General features: G+C 48.4%; 2 protein-coding genes across 2 annotated transcripts; one reads left to right on the top strand and one right to left on the bottom strand.

Moving 5' to 3' along the window:
• Positions 1-4,115: 4,115 nt before the first annotated feature.
• Positions 4,116-5,762, top strand: LOC127776777 (exocyst complex component EXO70A1-like). Its single transcript, XM_052303323.1, has one exon. The coding sequence runs from the start codon at positions 4,157-4,159 to the stop codon at positions 5,627-5,629; it is 1,473 nt and encodes a 490-aa protein (XP_052159283.1). The 5' UTR covers positions 4,116-4,156; the 3' UTR covers positions 5,630-5,762.
• A 101-nt stretch (positions 5,763-5,863) lies between these two features.
• LOC127776778 (uncharacterized) lies at positions 5,864-10,031 on the bottom strand. Its single transcript, XM_052303324.1, has 8 exons — positions 9,524-10,031; positions 8,352-8,435; positions 8,050-8,084; positions 7,576-7,687; positions 6,863-6,951; positions 6,462-6,570; positions 6,230-6,367; positions 5,864-6,129 (listed from the first exon to the last, which is right to left on the bottom strand). The coding sequence occupies exons 1-8, from the start codon at positions 9,773-9,775 to the stop codon at positions 6,052-6,054; spliced, it is 897 nt and encodes a 298-aa protein (XP_052159284.1). The 5' UTR covers positions 9,776-10,031; the 3' UTR covers positions 5,864-6,051.
• Between the last annotated feature and the right edge of the window lie 53 nt (positions 10,032-10,084).

A 10,084-nucleotide genomic window follows, 5' to 3' on the forward strand; every position in this document is an offset into this window, starting at 1 on the left:
TAACGGTATTCATGATATTTAATCAGCCAGTAGCCCAGCAGCGATAGAAATGTCAAGGTGTAAAAGAAACGAGATACGATCTCCTATTAACTGAGATGAATTTCAGTTATATGGGTGCTCGTGGAATTACGATCCGTACGTGCAATAGTTAGATTTCCTCAAGTGTTAGGAACCGTTTCACACGTCATGACTATACACGTGGCACAACATGCATGTGTGCATGTTTTTCAAACTGCTAAACGGTACATTGTGCATAGGAAATAGGGTGACTGACTAGTGCATAATTAATTATGTATTATTTTTTTAAAAAAATAAACTAATATGTTTTTTCTACAACAATTTTCCTATAAATTTCTTTACAAAACACACAATTTAATAATTAAAAAATATAAAAACTAGAGATAGAAGATGATAAGGGGAGCATGAAACACACCTAAGGCTGAGTTCGTCAGGAGGAGATGGGAATAAATATTATGCACACGGAACGGTCCATTAGCATGTAATTAATTACATATTAGCTTTTTTTTAAAAATGGATTTATATAATTTTTTAAGCAACCTTCGTATAAAAACTTTTTGTAAAAAAATACATCGTTTAATAGTTTAGAAAACATGCGCACGGAACACGAGGAAGAAGAGCTGGGAACACAGGCTGCCGAACACAGCCTAAGGCCCTGTTCACTTCCACTACAAAGAGTGGATAAAGTCTTGGATATTCGTGGTACGTTTTTCAAACTGCTAAACGGTGCGTTTCGTGCAAAAACTTTCTATATAAAAGTTGGTCTAAAATATCAGATTAATTTATTTTTTAAGTTTGTAATAATTAAAACTCAATTAATCAAACGTTATTACCACCTCGTTTTGCATGAAACACTTAATCTTTATTTTCATCTTCATGTTTAGGAGATTCAAACACCACATAAATCGTATCCTAGACAGGGACAGATGACATATCCTCTGCGCTTTCTACAAAACTTACAAATATTCTTTTGTACCAAAAAAAACTTACAAAGATTGTTGTCTTTGCTTTGGTAAAAATATCATGCTATCCATCACGACAAACTATTGACTCCAAGACCTTACCAACACTAGCACATGGACATGGTGCCTCGTTGCGATCTGTCAGCTTATCGGTTATTTGTGTGGAAGCATTTTTTTTTTGTTTGTTTGTCTCTTTCGTTCATGGTTTCTGTTTTCTCCAACCTCTTTACGTCTTCCAGGTTGAGGTTGATGGATATTTGATCGAATGGACGATGCAAGAAATGAGAAAAATCAACTATTCGAGAAGTAATCCTGGTCTTCTGAGGATAATTATTTACTCCCCGTGATGTATCTAGAACGAAAATTATGAGAGATCCTTATGCTAAATTATCAGGGTTCCTTAGCTGACCCATGCAGTAGTCTTATCCAATTTAAATTGGTTAGTGTGTCCTACATGGTATAAATATGTACTCTATCGGTCCCAAAATATTGTAGCTTTTAGCCTTTAGAATTTTCGCAAAATATAAAAACTTCTCCACCAACATTCGTTTCTTAATCAATCACAACCCTTCACCACTCGATTTCTTCACCTACCTCCACTTATTAACCAATCATAATCTTCCACCATTTAATTTTACCTAATTTCTTAAAAACCGTGTCCAACTCTAAAACTTTTTAGGCTATGGCCAACGGAAAGAAGTGGCACTTACCTCTAGCCTCCCACATTGGACGCGAGGTCAAAAAGCAGCTAAGAGCAAGCGTCTGCGAGGAGGCTCGAACCTCCTGCCCACGCCGTGCACCCCTGCGTGAGGCGCCCGCTCTAAGGCAAGGGTTCGAGCCGTAGCTCGTGTTGTGTAGGTCGAGGCCTCTCGGTTGTGCAGCTTTACACGCCACTAAAAAACGGTTTTTCATAGTGTTGCACAATAATTTTCGCTGGCGGTTATATGCAAAAACCGCCACTACAAATATAACGAGGGGTGAGGGGTTACGGACCGCCAGCGAAAATTGGTTTTCGCTGGTGGCCACGCTAAGAGGCCCGCCATAAAAAATAGCTCTATTTTCGCTGGCGGCGGCGCTAAGAGGCCCATCATAAAAAATCAGGTTTTCGCTGGCGTCCGATTTTCGTTGGCGGCAGGTAACAGCACCGTCAGCGAAATAAAATTTAACGCTATAAAATCAACGGCCCCACACCAGCCTCGTCCTTATCCTCCACTCCCTCCTCCCTCCAACCCTCTCTCATCCTCCTGCCTCCACTCCCTCTCTCCCTCCAACCCTTTCTCCCTCCACGGAGTGCGCGGCGAACGCGGCGGCGAGCTCGGGAGCAGGCGGCGGCGCTCGGGAGTGGGCGGCGGCTCTCGGGCGCGGGCACAGGCAGAGCTATGACGCGGGTGCGGCGGCGCTCGGGAGCGGGCGGCGGCTCTCTGGCGCTAGCGCGGGCAGAGCTCGGGCGCGGCCGCTGGCGGAGCTCGGGTGCAAGGGAAGGCCGGATCCGCCGTCGCCAGGCCGCGGGGAGGCCAGATCCACCGTCGTCAGACAACAGGGAGGGTGGCACCGTCGTCGACGCCGTCGACCGTGCTGCCTGGATCCCTCCTCTCCGACCTCGACGCCGTCGACCGTGCTCCCACGGCTCCCTCCTCTCCGAACGTGCTGTTAGATTTGAATTTTTCTTTTTTTTCGGCATGTTGTTCCAGATGATGCACATGTTTTGATCTGTGTAAATGATGTTTGATCTGTGCTAATGATGATTTTGCATTGGCAAAATTTGCTACAGGACATCAAAAAACATGTAATTAGCTGGAGGACACCGTAAAAACGTGTATTTGGTGTAGGGCATCGTAAAAAACTGATAATTGGCTACTGGACACCCGTAGCATTATTTTATTATTTTTAGAGGAAAAGGAGAGAGAAACAATGATTAAAGACAAGTTTTCCCTTGGCTCAAATGACTCCGACGTGGGCCCCACATGGAAGTCCCCTCTCCCTCTCCCTCTCCTTCTTCCCAGACAGTCCGGATGGCGGAGCGGCGATCCGCGGCTGCGGTGCTGACCACGTTCTCCATCAGGAGGGGGGTTTACATGCAGCCATGCCGCCGCGCGCTGCCGGCCATCGGCGCTCATCTACGTGCTCAGCTCGGCGATGAGCGGCGCGCTCAAGTGCGGCGGCGGTGGCCCGGCGCTCGTCTCCCTCTCGGCGTCATCGTATTTACGGTGTCCTACAACAAATACACGTTTTTACGGTGTCCTCCAGCTAATTACACGTATTTTGGATGTCTTGTAGCAAATTTTGTCTTGTGTATTTCGTGTTTGAATTTGGAAATGAGCAACGAATCTAGATGCGGATTTGAATTTTGAAATTAATGAATCAATCGGCAGCTGTATGGGTATTTTCGCTGGCGGTTGTGCAGCTGCATGGGTGTTTCTTTTTAGGCTCAAAATAGATTTTCACTGGCGGCCGATTTAACACAGCCGGCGGCTGGCTTAAGACGACTGCCAGCGAAATTGAATTATCAGTAGCGGTTAATAACCGTAGCGAAGATTTTGATCTTCACTGGCCTTTGCTTCGTGGCGGCTCCAAATTTCGCCAGCAAAAATCCAAAATAGCCACCACGAAAGATAATTTTTGTAATAGTGATATTGAATAGGACCCACCTATGGATATTGCCTCTATTGAAGAAATAAGCTTCCTTGTATAGGCTTGACCCACCTAGTAAACAGGCTACAGGCTACAGTCTAGCCTTATATTTTGGAACGGAGACAAGAGTTTATAACTGTAAAAATATTTTACCGGTCCGGTGTCTAGAAACCCCTGTTGGCGTTACTAGGTACGCCTCTCACTGTTAAAAAAAAAAATATCCTGAGAGGCTGAGTGTCTGAGACACAGCTAGAGTGATCCATGGATTATCTGCAAAGTAAGTATATACAACGCGTCAATGCGAGGAAAGCCAAGACGGACGACGCGTAGTGAACGAGTCAAAGCCTGAGATGGCTCAAGAAAGTAGCTGCCCCGCGCGCGCGACGGCGATGGCGACGACGCGCGCGCTACCGTATCCTTCTTTCTTCCGCCGCCGTGACTTGATCCCTACTTCCAATCAGCTACTAGACTTCCGCTCCATGTAAACGCCTGAGCACGCGCGACTCACGTGCGTGCTCACGTCACCTCACCGCCCGGCAGCCGCCATGGCCATCATGCACGCGCGCTTCGAGGTCTCCGACGTCGTCGGCGGCGACGGTTCCAGCAGCGGCGGGAGCAGCCCGGCGTCGGTCTCCGGCCCGTCCGACAGCGACGGATCCAGCTGCAGCAGCAGCAGCGCCGCCGACGAGCTATTCCCGGACGCGCGCGAGCTTCCCTCCACCTCCGCCTCTGTGCCGGTGCTCGCCGGCGTCGGCTTCCACCCGATCTCTCCGACGTCGCTGTCCGTGCTCTCCGACATCGACGTGCACATGCAGCGCATGGCGCGTCTCCTCCCGGCCTTCGCGTCCCCCGCCGCCGCGCCGCGCGCCCAGGCGCTGGGTCGGTGGCTCGCCGGGTTCGACGTCGGCTGGGTGCTGGAGATGGACGCCGGCGGCGGCGGCGGCGGCGGCCGGCTCCCGCGGCGGGAGGTCGGAAGGAGGGTGAGGGTGTGGGCGCAGGCGCTGAGCACCATGGACCGCGTGTTCCGCCTCCGGCACCGGGAGGCGCGCAACCCGGCCAATGAGACCGCGGCGGCGCAGCTCGCCGCGCTCGGCGAGCTGGCGTCCGCGAGCGCCGGCGCGATGCTGAGGCTGGCCACGGCCGTCGCGGCGCTCGGGGCCTCGCCGTCGGCGCTGCTCGCGGCGCTCGACGTGTACGTGCCGGTGTCGGAGGCGTACCCGGGCCTCGCGAGGATGTTCTCCTGGAGCACCGCCGCGGCCGACGCGGCGCTCGCCGCGCTGGTGGACGCCGCCCGCCGCTGCGTGCGCGGCCTCCCGGCGTCCATACGGTCGCACTACCCGTGGCGGATGCCGCAGGGCGGCGAGGTGCACCCCTGCGTCGGGTTCTGGATGGGCTACTTCCGCTGCATGCTGCGCAACCGCGTCTCCCTCTACCTCGTCCTCGCCGGCGGCGACGGCGGCGAGACAGCGACGACGCCGGCTCTCGCGCCCGGCAGCGAGGGAGGCCTAGTGGCCGACCTGATCTCGCGCCTGGAGGCCGTGCTCGAGGAGAAGTCCGGCGAGCTCGCGTTCCCGGGGCTGAGGCAGGTGTTCATGCTGAACAACACGCACGCCATCGTGCGCCGCGCCGTGCGCTCCGACCTCGCCATGTTCCTGCCGCCGGGATGGGCGCGCGCCCGGGAGGAGCGCATGGAGGGCTACGTCAAGAGCTACCTCGACGCGTCGTGGGCGCCCGTCGTGTCTCGCCTCGCCGCCGCGGCGACAAAGCCGGCCGCCGTGAGCGTGCTCCGGCGGCGGCGAGACCCGCTGGCGGCGTTCAACTCGGCGCTGGAGAACGCCTACAGCGCGCAGAGATGCTGGAAGGTGCCCAGCCCGGTGCTCCGCCGCGTGCTCCGGCGAACCGTGTCGGAGCACGTCGTGCCGGCGTACCGCCGGTGTCTCGAGGCGGCTGAGACGCCCGCCGCCGCGCGCACCGTCGAGGAGCTGGAGCGCCAGCTATCGGAGTTGTTCGAAGGGTAGAGTAAAATTTTGCGCTGTTGCTTTTGTTGATAAAACAAAGCGGCAGCTTCTGCAGGTTTATGCATATCTTGGATCTGGATTGTTTTTAGATCATTTTTCTGATGCATTTCGAATACTCAGTTCTGCAGAAGGATAGATTGATGATAATTAGTTAATTGCTGTATATATACCAAGCAATACATAATTAGCCAGGATATACAGTAGTGCCAGCCAGACAAAACTGTGATAAACCAATACTCTGAAAAGGATTATTTGCAATTGACGGAAAAAAGACTGAATTTGCTACAGAATCTGAACGCCTAAAGAGATAGCAAATACAAATCGGATGCAATTCAATACGAATCTGTGTGGTTTGTGATATACTGGCAAGATTTAATCCAGGAATGCTGAGATCATGAGCTAGAAATTTGAAGGCATACAATTTACAAGGCTTCTAGTCGATGATGATTTACTACAAATCTTTCAACCACCTTGCCTTCTAAATTTATCAAAAGGGACTCCTGCCAAAATATCCAAAGAAGTTGGATGGAAATTCTGATGCAAATTGATACCCGAGACAGAAGAAAACGAGAAAGCGTCAGTATGAAGCCACAAACTCACCATCTCAAGAAGGTTGACTATATGCAGGAGGAAACCATCTGAGCTTGTAAGGTCATCAGGGCTGGGATTTCCAATATACAGCATTGAATTGTCTTGACGGAAGTAACCACAATGACCTCCCGTGCTAATATATGCATTCTGTATCATATAGGAATCAATTACATGCTATATCATCAATGTGAAGCTCTAAGATCATCAGCAAAAAGTGAAGGGAATGGGAGTTACCACTTACCACTCCATATTTTGCAAAAATACGCTGAAGAGGCTCATACAACTTTGTTGTTTCCAGTGTGTGCGCCTCAGCACAAACAAAGAATGGATCATATCCAACAACTATTTTCCTGTCTTAAAGTACACTGTTGTTACTGTTACGACCCATTGAAACCAGCATATATGCTTAAGAGATCCTAGGTGTGAAGCATGATGTCAAGGCTAACATTCTAATACTATAAAAATACCACAATATAAACATGATGTCGCTTATGTATGCTACTAAACAATTCATTTGTATAGTATATATGCATGTTGGGAGTTTGCATTTCCATTCCAGAAAATTTTACTTACGCTGCAGATCCGTTAGAAACAGCTTCAACAATAACACACAAAATTGTATAACCAGTAGTGAACACTCACCAGTTACTGCTGGTTGCCGCTATTGATTGCTCTAGCCATTTAATTTGTTCCCTACTAGAAGCTCTTATTTTCCCATCATGAATAGGTTCCTAAAACATATGCAGTTACGAACAGAATCAAATTTATAACTACAGTCATATTGTTTATAGCTAAATGCCCATGCTTTGCTACGGGAAAATATACATTATATTGCCAAAAATACATAAAAATAAATATATTTATCATGAAGTGTTATGATGTTACCCATCATTTTTCTATAGGGAATAATAGTAACCTTAATTTGATCTTATATATGGCTATACATTTAGATTTGATTGTTTCTTAACATTAAGAAGTTCAAAGGGTAGTTTGCAAAATTTACAATGGGAGTAGGTGGGGTAGCAGATTCACTGCCACCACCACTATCTTCTTTTAAAGGAGTATAGATTGTGTCCAAGTTATTTACAAAGTTCTAAACACGAATAAAAACAACGCTAGTAAAGAATATTAGAAAAATGGAAAGAACTAGTAGGCGCGTTTGCAAGGAGGTGTTGAAATAGTTAGTACATTGGACTTACAATCGGGGATGTAAATTAGAGGCCATTAAGAAAAGATAGAATAATCAGTTAACCACTATTGCTCTTGATGCTAACATAATTAGTGAATAGTATTGTTTGTCAGATAAGGCTGCCTAGCATAAGAAACTAAAAAATGTTGAGAAATAAAAATAATACCTGTAAAGACCCTGTGTCCATACCAATAATTTCTAGACTTTGATCATATGGCATCATCACTCTCTTCAGAAAATTACCAATGATCTGCCCATGGGATGATGTAGTGGAATACCTGAAAAAGATGAAGTTTTACACGTTGTAATGTGCATATGGCTGTGTTCGCCATTTCCAGTTCCCATCCGGGAACAGTACTCTCGGAAAACGGAGCGGTCCATTAGCGCGTGATTAATTAAGTATTAGCTATTTTTTTAAATGGATTAATTTGATTTTTTAAGCAACTTTCGTATAGAAACTTTTTGCAAAAAACACACCGTTTAGCAGTTTGAAAAGCGTACACGCGGAAAACGAGGGAGATCGGTTGGGAAAATGGGGTGCCGAACACACCCATAAGAATGCAACCATATAACCATACTGCCATTGTTAAATTTATTAATGACGAGTAAGCTAGCAAGAAAGCGGAAACAACAAGCATACCAGGGGATCTTCAGAGCCTGGAAGTACAGGGAACCCTGAAAGAAACAAAAAGAAGGAACTTCAGAACATTTGGGCCGAGTTTAGTTCCAAACTTTTTCTTCAAACTTTAAACTTTTCCATCACATCAAAACTTTTCTACACACATAAACTTCCAACTTTTCCGTCACATCATTCCAATTTCAATCAAACTTCCAATTTTGGCGTGAACTAAACACACCCTTGGTTGAATTACTTGGACCAGCTCAAAACTCCATTGTACCTATTACTACTTAGTGTACTGTCAGAACAAGTTAGTTGCTTACATTTTGCCAAAGTGGGTCTTCCTCCCCTAGCTGAGCAACATCCACCACAAACTTGACTTTATAGGCCTTTGCTATGCTCTCCATCTTCACAGAAAACAGTATGATTAGAAAAGCAAATGCAGAGTAGGCTGTTAGAACAATTCTTCAGCTATTCATTTTTTTTTCTTTTCAAGAAAAGGGAAAAACGTTGTTGTCAATGAACAGCATCATGCAGTTCACATGGAATTTCTGTCACTTCCTTTGATACCAACACAACACGTTGGTAATAACGGGTTAGTAGAAAAACAGATACGATCCATAGCTTTTTGGGCAATCATTAATCGAGCGTGAGGCAAGGCAGTACAAGAATAGAAGTCAGAACTCTCTGCCGGTCGGAGCTTAGATCAGGCTTAGGAGTTAGGAGGCACATGCACATCTGACGAGCGGACGAACACATGCTGCATGTGCCGTCATCCAAAGTAAGTCTGGTCAAAGCTAATAAGATACGTAGTAGTACTACATTGTATGCCAGTCCTAGATCTGCAAATGCAAATGCGATGGCCACCACCTGAGTGCAAGAATAAGTATGCCATGATACAGGTTAGAACTGCGAAGAAAGCCTGTTCATCAATTCTCTCCACCAAGCAAATCGGCGCAACAGAAAGATACACGCAACAGTATCTTCCTCAATGGCCAAACAGCCCTTCCCAAATGGCCAAATGAAACTCAGTTGTCTGATGACAGAGCACAGGCTCCCAGAAAAGCTCGTCCATATGTTAGCCAAAGATTTGATCCGTAATACTAATCTTGCCTAGTAATAGATATGCCAATTAATTACTGTTTGAATGTCAAAGGCAAGTTATCAGAGTGATCATCAGCAATGCCCAGTTCTGCTGTGTGACTGTGAGAGACACATTCCCGTGCGGTGTAGCAGCAGACGCGCCACATTGTACGCGAATGGCAAGCTGGCGATAGCACTACGAACACGGCGCGGTTGGTCTCCGTGCAGTGCAGCCTCTCTCTCATGGAGGTTTCGCGGATGGATCCAGCACACCGCGAAACGACGGGAAACGATGCCGCGAAACGACGGGAAATGATGCCATCGCGACGAACAACATCGCAATCGGCGTGGAGCAGAGGCAATAGGACAACCGAACACAACGTGGAGAGAGAAAGGGAGGGAACGCGCGCACCTGCCGTAGGAGGCGGGCCTGCTCGGCGGCCGGCCGCGCGCCGCCGGCGACGCTGAGGAAGGAGACGCCGCCGCGTCCGCCACGACCCAGCGAAGCCTCCACGCCGCCGCCACCGCCGCGGCCCCGATTCCGGTGGAGGCGCGGCTCGCCGAGGCTGAAGGCCGCGTACATCGCGACGCAGAGCGCCACCTGCACGGCCACCGTGCGACTCCACGGCGGCCGCTTGCTCCGACGCGCCGCTTCCACCTCCATGGCCACCTCTCTCTCTGTCTCGTCCTGTAGATGTTGGCAGCTTGACGATGGAGGCCACCGTTAATGGCACACGGATGAGGACGGACTAACGACGATGATGATCCAATTAAAATATCCCGTGTGGATCTCGGGGTGGGGCCTCCGACCCAACTACTAATCACGGCATCTCATGATTAGTCGATGCTAGTTTGTCCTGTCCCTACGGTCCTGATGTTTACGTCGTAATCGCAATCACGGCTTTATAGCGTTGGGATCATCACATCACAATGCCACAATTAGCAACACAGCTTTAGCAGTAGGGTCATTACA

The sequence above is a fragment of the Oryza glaberrima genome, chromosome 6 (assembly GCF_000147395.1).
Source record: "Oryza glaberrima chromosome 6, OglaRS2, whole genome shotgun sequence".
NCBI lineage: Eukaryota > Viridiplantae > Streptophyta > Magnoliopsida > Poales > Poaceae > Oryza > Oryza glaberrima.